Here is a 22956-nt window from a genome sequence, read left to right on the forward strand (position 1 = left end):
AGTGGTTTCATAGATACAGATATAAGATGGGTAGCGATCTCCACGACCTTTGATACGGACAATGGAGCAAGACCCCCTGTGTGGAGGCAGTAATGCCTTTATCGATGGAGTTACTTCGGTGGGTGAAATTATATCACATCGAGCAAATTTTAGTCCTTTACCTGTCACTGAGGACTCTTTAAGACCACGGCACAGTCTTTCTCACAAGGGAACCTTCCCATCGCACCCCCTTCAGATTTAGTTATAAGTTGGCACAGTGGATAGGCCTTGATAAACTGAACACAGATCAATTGAGAAAACAGGAAGAAGTTGTGTGGAACTGTGAAAAAATAAGCAAAATATACAAACTGAGTAGTCCATGGGCCACATAGGCAACATCATGGACAAAGTGAACTCAGGAGCGCCGTGGTCTCGTGGTAGCGTGAGCAGCTGCGCCCTCTAGTGAGAATTTTACTTTCTTTATTTTTGCATAGTTATTATCTGTCCGTTCGTTCATTGACGTCTCTGTTCACTGTAATAAGTTTAGTGTCTGTGTTTTGCGACCGCACCGCAAAACCGTGCGATTAGTAGACGAAAGGACGTGCCTCTCCAATGGGAACCGAAAAAATTTGCTCGCAAGGTCATAGGTCAACCGATTCCTCCACAGGAAAACACATCTGATATATTCTATACGACACTGGTAACGGCATGTGCGTCACATGACAGGAATATGTTGTCGACCCACCTAACTTGTACACTTGGCGAATGAGTAAAAAGATTCTTCTACCTTGCCCGATTTAGGTTTTCTTGTGGATGTGATAATCACTCCCAAAAAAGTGATGAAAACATAAGAGTTTGTCACATAAACTGAAAATAAAAAAATTAAATTTTTCACTCGATGGAAGATTTGAACCAAGGACCTCTCGTTCCGCAGCTGCTCACGTTACCACGAGACCACGGCGCTCCTGTGTTCCTAGTGTTCTTGATGTTGCCACCTATCTTCCCATGAACTACTCAGTTTATATATTTTGCTTATTTTTTCACAGTTCCACACAACTTCTTCCTGTTTTCTCAATTGATCTGTGTTCAGTTTTTCAAGGCCTCTCCGCTGTGCCAACTTATAACTAAATCTGAGAGGGGTGCGATGGGGAGGTTCCCTTGTCAGAAGCGGAATGAACTGTCAATAGAGCTCTTGACGCTACAAATTGATGCGCGGTACATTGTTATCAAGCACGTGTGAAAGTGGTACAAATATTCCATATGAATTTTTTGGTCGCAAAAGACGTTTTCCAGTTACTGAACAAGGTAGCGCAGTGGCTAAGACACTGGATTCTCATGCCGGAAAATGAAGAGCCGGGAACGGATGCGATCATCGGGATTTAGATTTTCTGTGGTTTCCCTTAATCGCTTCAGGCAAATGCCAGGATATTTACTTCGAAAAATACACAACCGACATTCATTCCTATCCTTCCCCAAATAGCGGTCTTTCTCTATCTGTAATGATCTCGACAACGACTGTACAATATGTAATAACCTTCCCGCCTTCCTTTTTGCTTTTTAGTTTCACTATCAGAATTTTTGTACTGTGTACCTAATTTTGAAGGGTTTCCTAATTAGATGCACTGGAGAAATTTGTACACTTTAATTTGTTCTTCACTAGCGGAAAAAAGACCGCAACACCAAACAATGATAAATGTAGTGTAATGAAATTTCGGGAACACATTGTCTAGGTAATATATTTAAGTGATTAAGATTGCAAAAGCACAGGTTGATGTAAGCGCGAGATAAGCCATTGGAAATGTGAAATGCTGATACGTTGAATAAATGGTATAACCAATAGAGACCATGCAAGCATGCAGACGTGCACGTATTGTATTGTACAGGTGCCAGTTGCCAGTTGCCAGTTTCTGGGATGTAGTTCCATACCTGTTGCATTTGGTCGGTCACTACCAGGACGGTTAATGCTGTTTGTGGAAGACGCTGCAGTTGCCTTCAGGCCATGCCGCACATGTGCTCGATTGGTGACAGATCTAGTGGTCGAGCAGGCCAAGGCAGCATATTGACACCCTGTAGAGCGTGGTGGGTTACAACAGCGGATGTAGCCGAGTGTTTTCCTGTTGGAAAATTCCCGCCTGGAACGCTGTTCATGGATGACAGCACAGCAGGTCGAATCAGCAGATCGACGTACAAATCTGCAGTCGGTATACGTGGGATAACCATGAGAGTGGTCCTGCTGTCAGACGAAATCGTACCTCAGACCGTAAGTCCAGGAGTAGGTCCAGTGGGTGTAGCACGCAGACAAGTTGCAGGCCCTCAGCTGGCCTCCTCCTACCCGACACACCGAAGCGGAACCAGCTTTCATGAGAAAAAACGACAAACCATCACCCTGCCCACCAATGAACTCAGGCTTGATACCACCGAAGTCGCAAAAGGATGTCGTTTAGGGTCGGTGGAATGAACGCTACATGGCGTCTGGCTCGGAGCTATCCTTGAAGTAACCGACTTTTAAGGGGCTCCGGAACGCCCTATACTTGCAATGTTAAAATAACGCTTATAAATTACATCTTTCCTCACAAAGTATTTGAGGTAGGAAGTTGAACTTTTTACAGATTATTTATTGGAATATGGGCTACAACTTAACACAGGGATTTTACAAAATTTTAGTTCAGTTATTAAAGATGATTTTTTTTCAATTGTAATGAAAATTCACAACATTTTTTTGTAATTTTTATTTATATGTTCAAAAATATACAGTTTTTTGGAAAAAGACTGTGTTAAATTATGCAGAAGGTACTGTGTAACATTTACTGAAAGTTTGAAACAAATATGTTTAGAAGATCCTTAGAAAACATGTAATTAGTATGAGAAAATAAAAGTTTTGGGAATCGAGCGACAAAGATTGGATTAACTTTTTAGTGCATTCCAGGTCCATAGGATGGATTATCTTCATCCTCTGCAAACTCCTCCTCCAGCTTCCTGTTGTTCCTCCTCCTGTTTACTCTTGCTTGTATTTCTAGACTCTTTACAGCCCTGTCTGCAGCCCGAAGGCGTTCCTTGTCTAAAGCAAGCATCGCTCGTACCATGTTAGAACCTATTTTCATTCCCATATTTCTAAATACCTTTGGCTTTCCAACATTAAGCCTTCAGAGGATTTCTAATAACTTTACTTTTACTCATTATTATACTTCAACAAAACAGAGACTCAAGAAACAGAATTAATTACGAATATTTTCGAGATAACGACAGAGTAAATAAACATGAAACAATCGACAATCACACTAGCGATATATATTGAACCATCACAGGTTAGCCACAACACATACTTTATCTCACATCACTAAAATGTACCTGATGAACACGGACGTTAATAATAACACCATTTGACAGCAGTTTAACAGCGCCACAGTGGGTCACGCCCATGTAGAACACATTTCAAAAAAAATTTAAAAATAGTTGTAGTCTTCGGAATTGAATAAATTATATATCTATTAAAAGGTAATAGTCTGCAGATTCAGAAAACGCAAAAAAGTAAAAATTGAACTTTTCATGATTTTGAGCCTTTCCGGAGCCCCTTAACAGTTCGTTGAGTCACTGTGGAGCCGACTGCTGCTGTAGATGCAGCACGGTACGCCAGAGCCGTACGCCGAACACGGTGCTCTTCCCTATGGGTAGTGCCACGTGACCAGTCTTGTTGCGATCGTACATTCTCGTGACCACCGCTGCCACAATCACGTCTAGTGGTGTCATTCCTGCCGAGTCTTTCTGCAATAGCTCAAAAGGAACATCCAGCTTCTCGTAGCCCTGTTACACGACCTCGTTCAAACTCAGTGAAGTGTTGTTAATGACAACAACGACGTCAAAGACATTCTTGACTAACATCTACTCGCCACTTCCAATCTCAAAGGTAACTAACGCTCTAGACCAGGGATCCCCAAACTATTTTGGACAAGTGACCCCTTTTCCAAAATGAACTGTTACCTCAGACCCCCATGGCCTAATTACCTACTTTTAAGATCAACCCCCTTACTCATAATGGTCCGCTAACTTAAAACAGCTGCTACAGAGTGTTACTTTTCATTGTGACTTAGGTCAATAGAAGACGGAGTGAGAATTAGCAATGCTTTAAGTTAGCAGACTATTATGAATAAGGGGGCCTATCTTTAGTTTTCTCCTATTGATACAAAATACCTAGGTACTAAGGTACCAACTGGAAAACTTTGCACTTGGTTAAGTGTAAGTAATTTTTACAAATACTTTTATACCTACCTATTTAAAATGTGTTGCATGTTGTGTTTACCACTTTTTCAGTCACTTTACTTCACTTAATTTAGCTATGTAATAACTTTGTAATCCCTTGAAATAAATGAGTACTTATATGAGTTATTATCTTTCAAACTCCAACGAATTTCAAAACGCAAATGAACTTTCAACTTAAGTGCAAGCTCGTTAAATATTAAAATATCAGGAACACGTTTGGACTTGATCATGAATTCGTTCGTGTTAAATCGCGTAAGCGTCAAATAGAGAGCAAGTCAAAACGCGCCTGAAAGACGTACGCTCGAACCCATTATCTTGCACAAACTTGTCCACACAGACTTGCCGAGTTTTTCCATCTTGTACGAACTTGAGACTTTACATTACTACAACAATGCTATTTCCTACAAAAATATTAATTATTCTTAGTACACGTAACACAACAATACAGTACCTACCTATCTTGAAAGTTTTAAATAAGAACTTGTGTTAATTTAATAGGGGTCGGTTTTTAGACCTCGTCGACCCCGAAAATCAGTTTTCGTTTATGTCGACCCCTAGGAAACCGATATCGACCACAAGGGGTCGATATCGACCACTGTGGGAATCCCTGCTCTAGACAGTTACAGCGTGTATTTAAAGCAAACCTGATTTGCATCCTCATATAGACGCTGCTAGCGCCGATCATATGCGACTGGTGCAACATTTGAGTCGACATCGTTTTTCAGATGTAGAAACACGCCTACCAACTTCCATTTATAACGCGCAACTCCTTGGTGTTGGGCCTTTCTCCGTCAGTGTATATTTAACATACTTATATCCTTAATTTTTAATTGTGCAGAACTTTTGATCAGTGGTGTAGTACTGTTATTGTGACAGGTTAAGCGTTGTTACAGATTTTTAAATTTATTTAGCTATCGTTAATATGTACTTTTCAGATACTGATTTTTTAATATATTTGACAACTCAGTTGATACCAAGGTGGTAATTACTATTGTGAAGACAGAAGTAAGAGTAGTTACCTTAGGAAGAGGCGGCGAATCGGCTTCCACATGCAGTCCAGTCAGTTCTATCGTGTTTGGCAGATGCGGTCGAGGGTAGTTTATACTGAAGTGATTGTTTATGAGCATTAAACTGAAATTTTTTTCAGTTTCATAAACTGATGGAACGTCTGGCCCGAAATATTTTCTCTGGATTTTGTCTTGATCCGGCATCATTACACAGAAGTAGTAATAATTTGTGTATAGCCATATATATGTCATGTAAAGTCTCTCCCAGAATGACATACGGTGTGAAGAGGTGACCACGCTGTCTGGAAGGTAAGCTGGATTACTGGGATTGCCATCAGTCCAGAGGCTGGGTATAATTGCGCCTACGGTAATGTATCCGATGAGAGGCGGGGAGCCCACTTTATGAATTAAACCGTAGAAGCACGGCGTCAGCAACCGTTCCAAAATAACCAGGTCGAACTTTGGAGCTGACCTGTAACAAATTTGTGTATAACTGTGCTGTTGCTACATGAAGTCGTTGACGAAATATTGGATTATTCTAAATGGCACAACATTGACCTAAGACATACTCCGAGATTGACATCAAGAGAAAAGAAGAAAATTTATGACAGTGACGTCACGAATGTTCAGAGATGAGACAGGATAAAATGAATATGCTGGTATAATCAAATTATTCCTGCTGCTTGTGTTCTAACTCATCTGTAACGCACTGATAGGATGTCGGGAATAGCCGATACGATTGAACCTACATCGTTAAGTACTGAAAGGGAATTTCTGAGTATACAGGGCCCATGACATTCACTTTGCGAAATGGAAGTCCAGGTTCCACTGTTTGTTCTTCCAGCACTGAACTATCTCTCCTACTTCTGCTGTAACCTCTTCTATAGGCGAGGTTTCTAAGGCAGTCCTACGCGATAGCACTAGTTGCTGTGTATTCCTACCGTCATTTCAGAAATTTCAGACTTCCAGACAGTAGAAACGACCATCAACAGGCAAGGAACAACCTCAAATATATTTCTAAAAGGAATCAAAGTAGATTGTTTCACATTTCAAGTATCTAGGGAGCATGATCTCTAAACACAAGACCATTAAACAGGAAATACTCAGCAGGATACAGAAAGCATCCAATTTTCACAGTCAAATCAAAAATCATCTGTGGGATGATAAAATGCCACGAAAAGCAAAAGCGACCATGTACCATACCTGTTTTGCAAAAATCCTAACATATGGTTTAGAAACATGTATCCTACTAAACAAAGACCTGATCAGAATTCACGCAACAGAAATGAGATTCATTAGAACTGTGACTCGGACAACCATAAAGGACAAAATCAGGAATGAGGTGAACAGAAAAGTAGCTGGTATTGAGGTTCCTGTTACCAGTGTCATAAAGAAACGCAGGCTTCACTGGTAAGGGCATATAATGAACAGTCAAAGACCTACCAAAAGGTATTTCAACCTGAGCCTCGTAGGAAGAAGACCACGGGGAAGACCTCGAAAACGCTGGATAGAGATTGTAAGATCAGATGTGGAGGAGGGACACAAATGGGAAGCTGTCCTGGAACAGAAAATGTGTGAAGACAGAAGGAGATGGCGAACGCTTGTGCATCACACCCTGTAAACTGGAGTTGGAAAACGATGATGATGATGATGATGATGACAGACTTCCAGAAATATCCACAAATCTACCAGCACCATACAGCGGGCTACGGAAGAGCCATCCTCTCACTGGAGATGAAAGCTAACTAACAACAAGACGAAGTCTGTCACGTTGTAACGTGGAATTTCACGCTATATAGCATCCCGAAACGTGAACAGAACAATTCACATTGGGTGATCATAACTGGCTACAGAAAACGAACTAATGTGGTTCAAGATTACTTTCTACGTGTCAGGCTGAACCGGCGTTCCTGCTATTTAAATGCAGCTTTCTAAAGCTGAAACAAAAATTGGTAGTTTGTTCTATAACTAGCTTAACAAGCAAATACGCCGCTTCAAGGCGCTGTCTCATTAAAGATACAAAGAAAAACTCCTCTTTTTTGTAAATTTATTAGCTGGGGATTGGTACGCTGGTGCTTAACAGGGGAAAAATATACGTATCAATATAAACCATACCCTTCCAGACGTGCTACTCAAATACCCTACCGTTTTCCCTTGCCACCAATTATGGCATGGCGCTGTATCAGCAAGTGCACATCCAGCTGACCCTAGATCTACACTCCGTATACTCTCCCAAAGCAGCTTACACTATCTCCCTATCCCAGACGACAAAATGCCCTAACATGTATCCTTCCTATCAGAGCCTACCCACACCTTCCCAACATTTCTTACATCCATATTTCCTCTTCCTCTCATGTTATTCACTTTTCCCCCTTTCATAACCATGGTCCAGCCTCCATCATAGTCACATCTAACTCAAATCTAACTTATACCAAACACTGTTCCACTTCACACTTTCCCCACAAATCAGCTCCTCAATTCCGTTAGCAGTGCACCCCCTACAACACTACTTAGCTCTCTTTCTCGAACTTTACCCTTTCTCAGTGCTCACCCTACAACTTAATCTAGTGAACTGACGTGTTTCGTGCTTATCAACTTTCCTTTTTGGAAAGGCAAGACAGTTTTTAACAGCATAAGTGTTCAATCTTCTTAATAATTTTTGAAATATGTAAACGTTTTTTCTTTCTCACATTAGGAACTGCATTTTTATGCTTTATGGAATCACTATATGGCATTAAAAACTAATGTACACATACATAAAAAAAAGTTAAATAGACGAGTGTGTGTATACTATCGCTGGCAGCCAGATTTATCAGATTAAAGAGGAAAAGAAGAAGGAATAAAGAGGAAAAGCAGATGACAGGAGGAGGAAGATTAACAGAACTGGTACGTACTTTATGAATTCCTGCATCTCCGGAGAACTCAGTTCACCCTCACACAGAGCAGCCCCTAGCCGCTTCCATGAAAATATCATGTCAGCTGCTGTCCAATGGGCCATCCCCATCCAATCAGAGGTTGTTCTCAGGTACTTGTATGAGGCAGATATATCAATTTCAGTGAAGTTCGCAAAGCTTTTCTGGAAGTAGAAATAAACAATGTTAGGATAGTTATCCCTCGGTATTTTCAAAGAATAGCTACAGAAAATCTTACGCGTGTAGAAGTCTCATAATTACAGCTAATGTAGAGTCCTGTACTCAGTATACACACTATGTACACCATAACCTCCTTCCCCTTCCATTTGTCCATCTCCTCTTCCGCTCCCTCTCTCTGTGCATCACCTCCTCCCCTATCTTTCCTCCTGCCCCCTCTCTACGTCCATTAACTGCCCCCCATCCCTCCCCCTGTGTCCACTTTCCTCTACCTGACCTCGAGCCGTGTTTATTGTTACTGAAAACAAAACGCTCATTCAGAATCGAGATTGCTCAAAGTGAATGGGTAAATCGGTTGGGATCTTTGGTACACGCGGTATGAGAGAGCAGCTGGTGGGTCTGTGAGCGTAGTAGTTTCAAAAGCCAGTATTTCGCATAGTTTCAATCTGCGAATGGGTAGGATTACAAAGTACTGGAAGATTCAGATTCTGTAGTAGTATACTAATCTTAAGGCGATAAACTATAAATAAATCTTTTCTGTTTTCTATAAAACACGGCGGCGAAGAAAAACAAAACATTTTGTTGTTACATAATTTTTGTTTCAAATGCCTTGGTATCGTAGCTGAAACTGTGTGCAAGAAAGAAAACGAGACCGCACATTTTCACAGCATAGCTTAGCTTTTTCTTTATAGCAGTTGATCCTAACAGAAAACCTGTGCATTTTTGTTTAAAAAATATTTAGCCGATGTCCATGTGAATGTTTATTGGTGCATCATCTACCGATTTAAAGAACTTTTCGAGGCTTTTGGCAACAACACTTCAAAACGCAAGGCCTATAGCTGCGCAAACGTTCGTTAGATTATCATGTGAAAATCTAAAGTAAGTTGGTCAAGAACTTTTCTTGATTTTTCCCAAGAACGTATATATATATATATATATATATATATATATATATATATATATATATATATATATATATATAGAGAGAGAGAGAGAGAGAGAGAGAGAGAGAGAAAGTTATAACCCATGTGCGTCGAAATGTTTGTCTGCCCGATTTGAAATAAATTGGTCAAAATCTTTTCGAGATTTCTGCCAAAAACGTATCCCCTTTGTTTACATATTTATATACCATATTTTCTCCTCCTTACACGAGGCATAACAACAACGTTTCACCAGGCAACGCCGGTCAACTGCTGTTTGTGTATGAGAAATCGGTTGGAAACTTTCCTGTGAGCACGTTGTAGGTGTCGCTGCCGGCGCCAACCTTGTGTGAATGCTCTGAAAAGCTAATCATTTGCATATCGCAGCATCTTCTTCCTGTTGGTTAAATTTTGCGTCTGTAGGACGTCATCTTCAAATGGTTCAAATGGCTCTGAGCACTATGCGACTTAACTTCTGAGGTCATCAGTCGCCTAGAACTTAGAACTAATTGAACCTAACTAACCTAAGGACATCACACACATCCATGCCCGTAGCGGTCGCTCGGCTACAGACTGTAGCGCCTAGAACCGCACGGCCACGTCATCTTCGTGGTGTAGCAATTTTAATGGCCAGTAGTGTACGTATGGACTAGAATTACGAATAACTTAAATTGGAATGATCACACCGATAATGTTGTGGCGAAAACAAACCAAAAACCGCGATTTATTGGCAGAACACTTAGAAAACGTTACAGGTCTACTGAAGAGACTGCTTATACTGTGTTTTTCCGCCCTATCCTGGAGTACTGCTGTGCGGTGTGGGATCCGCATCAGGTGGGACTGACGGACGACGTCGAAAACGTTCAAAGAAGAGCAGCTCGTTTTGTATTATTGCGAAATAGGGGAGAGCATGCCACGGTTATGATGCGCGAATTGGAGTGGCGGTCATTAAAACAAAGGCGTTTTTCGCTGCGGCAGGATCTTCTCATGAAATTTCAATCGCCAACTGTCCTCAGAGTGTGAAAATATTTTGTAGTGCCCACCTACATTGGAAGAAATAAAAGAAGGGAAATCCGAGCTCTCACAGAAAGATTTAAGTGTTCGTCCTTCTCGTGCGCCTTTCGAGAGTGGAACAGAAGAAAAGTAGCTTAAAGGTTGTTCGATGAAGTCTCTGCCAGTCACTTAACTGTGAATTGCAGAGTAATCGTGAGGCTGTAGATGTCTTGTGGGTGCTTCACTTTTTGGCAGGCAGTTTACTTTCTTAGTAGCGCGAGAATGCTCGTTTAACCTTTCATTTCATACTTAGAATTTTTGTACTTTTTTCTGCTATTTTCACGTGATACCTGCCACTGCGTTCATGACAGTTTTACACTCTCGACATTGAGGAGGAGGGAAATGAGGTGCAGTACCTTGGAGGGGTTGGTGGTGATGAAGGTGACCTGGTGGCCCCTCCTGGCCAGCTCGAGGCTCATCGTCCTGAGGGGTCCCTGGTGGCTGACCGCCGGGAACGGCACGACGGAGAGGACCCTGGCCGCCTCCGAGGCCCCCAGCACGAGCAGGAGCAGGAGGCTGGCCTTCATGGTGGCCTGTCAACAAAAAGGGGGAGTAAGGAAAGTAAGCAAACAAGGAATATTAAATAAACGCTAGAAGATAATATGTATAGAAGTGGAGAACAGAGTTTGGCTGGATTACGCGGAAGAGTTATACAGTGCACAATGGATAACACCAGATTGATTTTGGAAGATCAAGGTGAACAGAATGAAGGAATGACTCCTTAGATATTGGAATGGGAAATGGAGAACGCTACTCAGGAGGTCTGGGAAAAGAAAGCCTTGGGCTGTGGCAAAATATCTGAGAAACAGGAAGTCTTAGGCCCAAATTCAATAGCCGATTTTACTGAGGTGGTGGACGGAATTTGTGCCAGGAGTATTTGGCCTCAAGATCTACTTAAGAATATTCTAATACCTTAACCTAAAAAGATCAATGCAAAAGGCTGCGAAGACTGTAGGGCAATTAGTTTCATCAGCTACATTACAAAGGCTATAATTAGAGTCGTACTAACGAGAAATGACAAGAAAATTGAGGAAAACACTAGGAAATACAAATTCGGATTCAGAAATGGTAAAGAAAGAAACATGTTATAGGTTGACTGGAGATGATTGGGGAAAGAATGATAAAAATAAACAGGCATATGTACAGGGCGACAATTACGGAATTATATGAAATAAAATCGTCATAACTTTTGAAGGACTTGAGTTAGGACGTTCAAACTGCACAGTTAGCCGCGGGGCACGATGGGAATCACTTTCATTTGGATGGGCTCGTCAATAAGCAAAATTAGCGCATTTGGGGCCTGAGAATCCGCATTTCGCGATCGAGAAGTCTCTTCACCATCAACAGGTGACTACGTGGTGTCCAGTGTACAGTAATCGGTGCGATATTCCATGATAGCACGGTGACTACCGAACGGTACGTGAAGGTTTTGGAAGATGAGCTCATCCCCATTATCCAATGTGACCATGATTACGACAAGATGTGGTTCATGCAATACAGAGCTCGACCCCATCGAAGCAGGAGACTGTTTGATGTCCTGGAGGAGCACCCTGGCGACCGCATTCTGGGTCTGGGGTACCCAGAGGCCACTGGCATGAGCCTCGATTGGCCGCCATATTCTCCGGATCTGAACACATGGCGATATCTTAAAGACGAAGTGTACAGCAATAATCCCAAAGCCACTGATGAGCTGAAAACTGGGTCAAGACATTCGATACAGTCAACTGGATTATACTACTGAGAAGATTGATACCGCGTTGGTTTAGCCTGGGAAGATAGAGGGCTAACAAAGGAGTTGCACACAAATCAAAAATAACAGACTAGGGAATGAGGAGACCAAAGAGATAATCTGTGCAAGGGATGTAAGGCAGGACGACTTACTGTCACCGAAGCTTTTTGACATTTATGGAGAAGAACTGATAGGTGAGGCAACAGGGGAACTGTAATAGGAGGAGAAAAGACAACAAAATACGTATATGATCAAGTTTGGATTACCAGCGCTTTAAAGTGGAGATATGGGATAATTGTGTGTAACAGTGAAAAATAAGGGAAAAATACAAAAAATAAGCGACCTAAAGTTGACTACTCGCACACAATAAATAATCATATTGTATTATTGTTCTGTACAAAAAATTATATCATTACATTAACAACACAAGCTACATACATTCCTGCAAATACAAAAAAGGAGGAAAACTTACCAGAACAGAGACTCAACACTTGACAGATTACACTTACAATGATTTAGAACCAGGTCTTTTAATTATGTCTGGTATTTGGCAACAGATACCTCGTCACGCATCAAGATATAGTGTCATGTGGCTAGGGTCTCCTGTTGTGTAGACCTGTCGTCTGGTGCAAGTCTTTTGAGTTGACGCCACTTTGGCGACTTGCGTGTCAATGGGGATGATGATGATGATGATGATGATGATGATGATGATGATGATTATGATGATGAGACAACACAACATCCAGTCCGTGAGTGGAGAAAATCTTCGACCCAGCCGGGAATGAACCTGGGCCCCTTGGCATAACCGCCCGTCGCGCTGACCACTCAGCTATCGGGGTGGACACGCATCAAGATGTATCGGGCCGACGCAACACCAAATGGATGTCATATTGGTGAGTCTAAATTCATAGATAGGAGGGGGGAGAAAGAGGAAAGGAAGTGACAAAGAGCGTCAAAGCAATAATCAACTAATTTTTAAAAAATGAATGGCGGAAATTCTCAAAATACGGGATAAATATTGATAAATACGGGACCAGCGATTTTCGTCCAATTTAACTGAAAATACTGGATTTCTCGGGATTTACGGGATAGTTGGCAAGCCTAGATCAAGCAGTGCTGGAGGAATCAGAAGAGGAGCTGCAAAAGATGTTGAAGAGTGTTGCAAGAAGGGGGTGAGTAGTGAGGAATGAAGTTAAATATAGGAAAGACGAAAGTGATGGGAATAGACAAGAAGAGAGCTGCAGTGTAAAATAAAAGATGTAACAAAACCTTTTCGCATCTGGGAAACCTAATGAGATGGAACGGAAGCTGCACAGAAGAAATGAGGAGAACGATATCCAAAGCGGAAGAGTTTGAAAAGGTTGAAGAAATTACTAACACCTTAAAGAATTTCAGTGAATGTGATGAAAAGATTTGGTGACTGTTACATCTGGACTGTGGTGTTATATAGCACTTAAAAAGAAAGAAGAGAGATTTAAAAAGTTTTTGGTACGTTGCTATGGAGAAGACTGCTGAAGGTGAAGTGGATTGATAGACTTAAGAATGAAGAAAACAGGGAAGACAGAAGCTTATTGGAAGTGATCAGAACGAGGAAAAAAAATCTTGGCTGGGGCTTATATTGCTTAGGAATTGTATGCAGCAAATAACTGTAGAGGGAAAAGTGGAAGGAATGAGAGGAAGAGTCAGGAAGAGAAATAGAATCATGGACATTAGATAAGGACGAACTTACAAGCAGATGAAGGAAGATGCTCAGAACAAGACACGATGAGCAGCCTCCAATTGAAACTTGTCATCAGACAGAAGCTAAATAAGAAGGTCAGTTGCTTTTAAAGTAGTGAGAGAAAGCTGATAGGTCTACAGTTTTTTATACTGCATCTGCATCCTAGAAAATGATTATAGATCCGTAGATTAAACGGACAATTGTTTAACAATGCTACCTAGGGAAATAACAAATTACTTAATTATTACTTGTACCTCATACTTTTACATAACCTTTGTTCTATCATCTTAACTACAACAATGAACACCATTACTAGAAAATACATGATTCAATGGAAGTGGTGAAGGCCGGAGGCAAAGTGATGCAAAATGAAACTACAGAATTATTTACAGAACATCTGTGAAGGAAGACAATTTCCGAAAACCAGATCAGTTATGTATTTTGGATATAAAGGGTGCCACATTTATTTTCATCACCCAAAAATTTGTTTGTTCAGAAGCAAAATAAAAAAGTGTACGTAGCAAATTTTTATATGTTTGCATTTTCAGCTGTTCTGGATACTTAATTATTGTTGATAGTCGAAACATTTGTGTTTTCGAGTGCTCGGCAATTTTTACTTTCGAAAAAGATGGATAAAAGATTTTGCGTTAAATTTTGTTTGAAAACTGCAATAATGTGCAGCACCGCATTCGAAATGTTGACTTTGGCTTTTGGTGACTCTACTATGAATAAGATAAGAGCTTACGGGTGGTATAAACGTTCCAAAGAGGGCCGAGAAGACGTTGAAGACGACCGCTGTGGACGCCGTAGAACATCAGTTACTGACGACAATGTGGAAGAAGTAAAGAAAATCGTCAAATCACAGCCAGAGAGGGTGCTTATGTCGGCGTATCCTTTCGCTCATGCCAAGCAATTTATTTCGGATGTCGTGGACATGAAACGTGTAGCACCAAAGTTTGCTCCGAAATTGTTGAATTTTGACCAAAATCAACGTCGCATAGATATCGATCAGGAATTGATGAATGAAGTAGACAACGCTCCAGAACTTCTAAAGAAGGTGATAACAGATGACGAAACGTGGACATAAAGGTATGACAACGAAACCAAGGCCCAGTCGTCCGAAATGGAAACTGCCTGAAGAGCCACCCACGTCCGAAAAAAATCCGACAATTTCGAACATATGTGAAGTTTCTTCTCACTGTTTTCTTCGATTACAGTGCAATAGTGCATCATAAGTTCTTACATTAAGGTCGTAAGGTCAATAAGGAATTCTACCTGGAAATTATGCGCCGTTTGTGTGAAGCAATGCGGGGAAAACTACCAGAATTGCGGCAAATTCCCTCACGATAATGTTCCTCACACCTCAATGCTTGTTCATACTGGCAAAACACAAAACCGTTACGTTGCCACAGCCATCGCATTCGCCGGACATGGCCCCTGCAACTTCTTCCTACTCCCGAGCCTGGAGAGAACAATGAAAGAACGTCCGTTTGCCACCACTGATGAGATATAAACGGAATCGCTGAATGAGCTTAAGACCATAACAAAAAGTGAGTTCAGATGTGCTTTTAAAATTGGAAAAACGGCTGCCACAAAAGTTTATATCTGAGGGGGATTACTCTGAAGGGGACAATGTTGATGTCGATGAATAAACAAAGATTTAAGAAAAACAAAAATTCCCGTTACTTTTTTGATCACGCACCGTATTTGCCCGTATTGTAAATAAGAAAACATTCTTGCAGTTACTGTTGTGCTGACTTGCATGCTCTATAGATAAGTAGCATTTTTACCTTCTCTTCGTCTGTGTACAGCGTACTCACACAAACCTTCGAATGAAGACAGTTGACTGAATGGCCAGTGTGCTTTTTCCTCTTGTTTCGATTTGATTGCTGTCAACTCCAGCACGTGGACGAGTTGCGTTACTCCACGTTGCCTGCACTGTGCCGGCCGTGGTGGCCAAGCGGTTAAAGGCGCTACAGTCTGGAACTGCGCGGCCGTTACGGTCGCAGGTTCGAATCCTGCCTCGGGCATGATGTGTGTGATGTCCTTAGGTTAGTTAGGTTTAAGTAGTTCTAAGTTCTAGGGGACTGATGACCTTAGAAGTTAAGTCCCATAGTGCTCAGAGCCATTTGAACCATTTTTAGCCTGCACTGTGTGCTGGAATGGTAGAGCCAAAGTAAATTTTGCGTTTTGTTTTTAATGACGTCATGATTAAAAATGTGTGAGAATTCCTAAGGGACCAAACTACTGAGGTCATCGGTGCCTAGACGTACACACTACTTAAACTAACGTAAACTAACTTATGCTAAGAACAAAACACACACACACACACACACACACACACACACACACACACACACACACACACACACACACAATGCCAATGCCCATGCCCATGCCTGAGGGAGGACTCTAAACTCCTACGGGAGGGGCCGCACGATCCGTGATATGACGCCTCTAACCGCGCGGCCAATAGGCGCGGCAGTCATGATTACGTGAATGGTACACTGTGATGCTTGTTCGAGCAGGTCTTGAACAGAGCAAGTGGATTCCCAAATAAAAAATACAGGGTGCTGTTCAAAAAAGACGTAGTGCCGTTCATATCTTCGTAATGAACTAAGTTACAAAAAAAGCAATCATGCTGGTTAATGTCCCCCTCTTAGCTAAACGTCATTTGATGGAAACATTTTTTTATTTTCCTTCTGGACAAAGAGTTTATTGGGGGGTGGTCAAGACGCGAGATCAAGGGTTCCCCTCCTATAAGCCGTCAGGCGCATTTTCTTTGGTTTTTCTGCAGATATCTGCAATTTCGTTTTAGCGTCGTGTAGCTGTAGTCAGCCCAAACAATTACTGCTCGTCACGTTTTTCATGCGACGCACATTGTTAACAAAAAGCGTCAGTTTGTTTCCTATTACAAACAAAATTATTTTTAAATCTGATTTCTGCACCCATTCGATAGAGCAGTCAGCCGGCCGGGGTGGCCGAGCGGTTCTAGGCGCTTCAGTCTGGAACCACGCGACCGCTACGGTCGCAGGTTCGAATCCTGCCTCGGGCATGGATGTGTGTGATGTCCTTAGGTTAGTTAGGTTTAAGTAGTTCTAAGTTCTAGGGGACTGATGACCTCAGATGTTAAATCCCATAGTACTCAGAGCCATTTGATAGAGCAGTCCCAGATTAAACTACTATCGGAGTTTTTCTTAGAGACACTTGAGTTTAAACTTTAATTAGAAACGAACCAATATATCTATCGCAAAATGAGTTGTACCAATATTTTTCCTGCTTTATTACGCATTAGAACAGGGGTGAGCAAACGCGCTATTGCGAGCGCAGGCGCCCATGGGTGCCCACTCTGCTTGTCCGCAGGTGTGGTCAACCAGCAGTTCCCCTCCACCTCTCTGTTAACATCGCCTGTTTGTTACGAGTCCGTGCAAAATACCGTGGCCCTTAGATACGCAGTAGTCAGGGAATGCATGCGGAGAGTGTAGTGGTGGGGGTTACAGGCAGGCGCTGTAGGGGAAACGCCGTTCTAAGCTGAAGCTCACATTTTTGTGACTATTAAGTGGAGACCCTCCACACCCACACTTGCGTGGTGACCATCCAAAAAAGATCTACTGTCATCTCTGCTTTGGTTAGTATCTAAAAAGAATTCCACTGAAAATGTACCGATTTATATTTTCTTGGCTTGTTAACCACTTGTCACTTTAGGAGAAACGTCATGAGTGGCAAATTTTGAGCAAAACCTACACATTTCAGTTGTTTCCGTATTAAAATTTGCTTCTTTTGCAAAACACAGCGGAGTTCACACAGTCTCACCCCACCAACATGCTGTGCAGTCACAGTTGTGAGAGACTTCTGAAACAGTCGTTTATTAAGTTCATTAACTGAGGAATTAGATTAGGAAATGAGACGCTTAAAGTAGTAAAGGAGTTTTGCTATTTGGGGAGCAAAATAGCTTATGATGTTCGGAGTAGAGAGGATATAAAATGTAGACTGGCAATGGAAAGGAAAGCGTTTCTGAAGAAGAGAAATTTTTTAACATCGAGTATAGATTTAACTGTCAGGAAGTCGTTTCTGAAAGTATTTGTATGGAGTGTGGTCATGTATGGAAGTGAAACGCGGATGATAAATAGTTTAGACAAGAAGAGAATAGAAGCTTTCGAAATGTGGTGCTACAGAAGAATGCTGAAGATTTGATGGGTAGATCACATAACTAATGAAGAGGTATTGAATAGAATTGGGGAGAAGAGAAATTTGTGGCACAATCTGACTAGAAGAAGGGATCGGTTGGTAGGGCATATTCTGAGGCATCAAGGGATCACCAATTTAGTATTGGAAGGCAGCGTGGAGGGTAAAAATCGTAGAGGGAGACCAAGAGATGAATACACTAAACAGATTCCGAAGGATGTAGGTTTCCGTAGGTACTGGGAGATGAAGAAGCTTGCACAGGATAGGGTAGCATCAAACCAGTCTCTGGATTGAAGACCACAACAACTACTGAGGAATTGAGGAAAAGTATGGTCAGTAGCTTATGATAACGCACATCCTCGGTAAAAAATAAACGTGTAAAATCTTCAATGATATTGTTCCCAAACCTGTAGCATTTCTCGTTTCACCAGCTATTGATGGCCCTTAAAAATTTTAATTTTTTCATTAAGAAAGTCTGTAGTTAGTGGAATAACATGGTAGATAAAGAAGTTTTGCATACTAAACATACCACAAAATCCTCTCCTCTTTGCATGCTATAATTCGCGAAAATCTCTTTTCGATATCTCAAATCATTTATGAAATATGGGCAATGTTGTGGATATTTGACTCCGGTTTTATCGCTGGCGCTGCACGGTCGCAAATGTGTGTGCTACATCAGATAAATTTTCTCGAGATTGGTGATCGATTGAGACCTCCACCCAAGTCTAAAGGAAAATTTGATATGTTAGCGAAATTTCATAAGCAGCAGCTCATCATGTAATATGCACCAAATGCAAAATCATAGCGACCCCTGTTTTTCATTGCAAACTTTCTCGAATTTCTCGCTGTGTCTTACTTCCATGTGAATATCAAAATAACTATGACCATTAACGAAATGATGGTCACATCATCATGAAACTGACATACAGAGCTATAAGTAAAAGGAAGTTTTTCTGCTGAATAGTTTCTGTAAAATTGTTTTAAAAAGATTGCAGTGGACGCGCCTCCATTCTGTCACCGCCGACCAGCCGAATGGTGGCGAACACTGCCTGCCTCCCCTTCTGAACAAACGAATGAATGACCTCGCCCAGCGCCGTCGACGAAAATTCGTCACTGCACATCGGCCACGGTATCCTGTGCAGACCCGACCTATGCGCGCGCGGCGACGGGCCTGTTTACTTCGCGTCGTTAGCGTTGTCGGTGACTAAGTATCTTTGCCGTTTCACCATAGCACATAATTAGTGAGACGAAAATGGCTGAGGACGAGTTAAGGTTCTCAAAACGAAAATCGATTGTATCCCAGCGTGAAGAAGATACTAAACCACAGACTGGCCCTCGGTGTTTCTTTTGTAATGCTATTTTATTGGCGTGGAAGTAGTAAAAAGTGAACATAATTTTCAACTTCTTCATAAGAAATTCGTGATAATTTTGCATACTGAGGAAAAGAAGGCCAAACTTCTCGAAGAGAGAAAGAAGAAAGCTCATACACACTACTGGCCATTAAAATTGCTGCACCAAGAAGAAATGCAGATGATAAACTGGTATTCATTGGACAAATATATTATACTAGAAACGACATGTGATTACATTTTCACGCAATTTGGGTGCATAGATCCTGTGAAATCAGTACCCAGAACAACCACCTCTGGCCGTAATAACGGCCTTGATACGCCTGGGAATTGAGTCAAACAGAGCTTGGATGGCGTGTACATGTACAGCTGCCCATGCAGCTTCAATACGATACCACAGTTCATCAAGAGTAGTGACTGGCGTATTGTGACGAGCCAATTGCTCGGCCACCATTGACAAGACGTTTTCAGTTGGTGAGAGATCTGGAGGATGTGCTGGCGAGGGCAGCAGTCGAACATTTTCTGTATCCAGAGAGGTCCGTACAGGACCTGCAACATGCGGTCGTGCATTATCCTGCTGAAATGTAGGGCTTTGCAGGGATCGAATGAAGGGTAGAGCCACGGGTCGTAACACATCCGAAATGTAACGTCCACTGTTCTAAGTACCGTCAATGCGAACAAGAAGTTGCCGAGACGTGTAACCAATGGCACTCCATACCATCACGCCGGGTGATATGCCAGTATGGCGATGACGAATACACGCTTCCAATGTGCGTTCTCTGCGATGTTGCCAAACACGGATGCGACCATCATGATGCTGTAAACAGAACCTGGATTCAACCGAAAAAATGACGTTTTGTCATTCGTGCGCCCAGGTTCGTCGTTGAGTACACCATCGCAGGCGCTCCTCTCTGTGATGCAGCGTCAAGGGTAAACGCAGCCATGGTCTCCGAGCTGATAGTCTATGCTGCTGCAAACGTCGTCGAACTGTTCGTGCAGATGGTTGTTGTCTTGCAAATGTCCCCATCTGTTGACTCAGAGATCGAGACGTGGCTGCACGATCCGTTACAGCCATGCGGATAAGATGCCTATCATCTCGACTGCTAGTGATACGAGGCCGTTGGGATCCAGCACGGCGTTCCGTATTACCCTCCTGAACCCACCGAATCCATATTCTGCTAACAGTCATTGGATCTCGACCAACGCGAGCAGCAATGTCGCGATACGATAAACCGCAATCGCGGTAGGCTACAATCTGACCTTTATCAAAGTCGGAAACGTGATGGTACGCATTTCTCCTTCTTACACGAGGCATCACAACAACGTTTCACCAGGCAACGCCTGTCAACTGCTGTTTTGAGTATGAGAAATCGGTTGGAAACTTTCCTCATGTCAGCTCGTTGTAGTTGTCGCGCCAACCTTGTGTGAATGCTCTGAAAAGCTAATCATTTGCATATCTTCCTGTCGGTTAAATTTCGCGTCTGTAGCACGTCATATTCGTGGTGTAGCGATTTTAATGGCCAGTAGTGTATCTAACTAGTTTTGTAACAGTATCTTATGGTTTACGTTGTACATTCTATGTATTGTATTTGTAGCGGAGATAGAGTTGTTTTAGTTTAAACATAACTTCTTAGAAGTAGATGGTGATGTTGAGTGATTTTTGTTCAAAGTTTCTTTTTCTGTAAGTTTTCAGCTTTACTTGGCAGAAGTCAATGACGTTGCATGGGTATATATTTATCTATGCAACTGAATGGTGGTTATTGATTCTTTGTATAGCTTTGTGTGAGTAGCTTCTGCGTGCGTCATCTATTATCGTGTTCTAAAATTTTGACTGAAGTTCCAATAAAATTTCTATGCTTAAGTTCAGTCTATTCATTTAGAATTTTGTGTGTGTGTGCGTGTGTGTTCTGTTTCTTCTGTTAGGGTCATTATTGGACCTTTATGTAAAATTTACCTGTTGAGAAAAATATAGTTAAAGAAACAACTTGCAGTGACCTTTACTGACGATTTGTCTTCGCAAACGTACAGTGACGCAAAGGTTCCGTGTCGTGGCAGTTTTAAGCTGTATTTATACAGTTGCTCTTTGATTTATGTTTCAGTTAGTTAATCCATGCTTTACATGTACATGCCTTCATGTTTGTGTAAGTGTAAGCTGTTATCAAGTACATGCGGGAATCAAAGTCTTGTTTTCTCCGTTACCCACATATCTGGTGGCCCCGACCGACTACGACACGCCCGCGCCGGCTTCAACGTTTCGCGCAGTTTCGCAACATTGACGGCTGTTAACTTCCGTGCCAGCCGCGCCTTTCTCGTGTCCACCGGAAGATGAACGACTGACCAGTCACAACTGAAGCAGCAGCCAGCACTGCAATTTATAGGATGAAGATAAAAGCTCCCTCATTCTGGCAACATAACCCTATATTGTAGTTTGCCCAGCTAGAAAGTCAGTTTGTCCTAGCACAAATATTGGCGGACAAGACTAAATACAGCTATGTGGGTGCAGCGTTCACGGGGGATCTAGCAGCAGAAGTCCAGGATATTATAGCCATGCCACCGGATACCGAACGGTATGCATCGATTAAAAACGCATTCATCGCACGCTTACAAGGGAACCTCCCCATCGCACTAGGCCTTGAAAAACTGAACACAGATCAGTCGAGAAAACAGGAAGAAGTTGTGTGGAACTATGAAAAAATAAGCAAAATATACAAACTGAGTAGTCCATGCGCATGATAGGCAACATCATGGAGAGTACGAACTCAGGAGCGCCGTGGTCCTGTGGTTAGCGTGAGCAGCTGCGGAGAGAGAGGTCCTTGGTTCAAGTCTACCCTCGAGCGAAAAGTTTAGTTACTTTATTTTTGCAAAGTTATGATCTGTACGTTCGTTCATTGACGTCTCTGTTCACTGAAATAAGTTTAGTGTCTGTGTTTTGTGACCGCACCCCAAAACCGTGCGATTAGTAGACGAAAGGACGTGCCTCTCCAATGGGAAACGAAAACATTTGATCCAGGAAAACACGTCTGATATATTCTATACGACACTGGTGACGGCATGTGCGTCACATGACAGGAATATGCTGTCGACCCACCTAACTTCCACACTTGCCGAATGGGTAAAAGATTCTTCTGCCTTGCCCGATTTAGGTTTTCTTGTGGATGTGATAGTCACTCCCAAAAAAGTGATGAAAACGTAAGAGTGTGTCACATAAACTGCAACAACTGAATGCAACAGTTTCACAGTCGCACAGTTTTCTCTGTGCTCTGTCAAAACATATGTTTTTAACGTTTTCAAATTTTTCCGTGTGTAGACCGTCAAATCCTGCATATGTCCAAGCAAATCTGAACATCTCCTGGAAGTTTGGAGAGCGAAATTGATTATGTGTGAGTGCCTGAACTCTGATAATTGTCTGAAAATAAACATTTAAACTTTTTACTGGAGGGAAGACTTGAATCAAGGACCTCTTGTTCCGCAGCCACTCACGCTAACCACGGGACCACGGCGCTCCTGTGCCAGATCATCCTTGATGTTGCCTATGCTACCCATGGACTACTCAGTTTGTATATTTTGCTTGTTTTTTCGTAGTTCCACACAACTTCTTCCTGTTTTCTCGATTGGTCTGTGTTCAGTTTTTCAAGGCCTATCCACTGTGCCAAATTATAACTAAATCT

At 42.0% G+C, this 22956-nt stretch overlaps 1 protein-coding gene across 1 annotated transcript in view; it reads right to left on the reverse strand.

Moving 5' to 3' along the window:
* Positions 1-22956, reverse strand: part of LOC126252127 (UDP-glucosyltransferase 2-like) — a 101275-nt gene that overhangs the window by 48863 nt on the left and 29456 nt on the right. The window contains exons 2-4 of the mRNA XM_049952993.1: positions 10662-10838; positions 8138-8319; positions 5256-5715 (exon numbers count right to left, since the gene is read on the reverse strand). Of these exons, the coding sequence (XP_049808950.1) occupies positions 5256-5715; positions 8138-8319; positions 10662-10832 (813 nt within the window). The 5' untranslated portion in view covers positions 10833-10838. The remainder of the gene's footprint in view (positions 1-5255; positions 5716-8137; positions 8320-10661; positions 10839-22956) is intronic.

The sequence above is a fragment of the Schistocerca nitens genome, chromosome 4 (genome assembly GCF_023898315.1).
Source record: "Schistocerca nitens isolate TAMUIC-IGC-003100 chromosome 4, iqSchNite1.1, whole genome shotgun sequence".
NCBI classification, from domain to species: Eukaryota; Metazoa; Arthropoda; class Insecta; order Orthoptera; family Acrididae; genus Schistocerca; species Schistocerca nitens.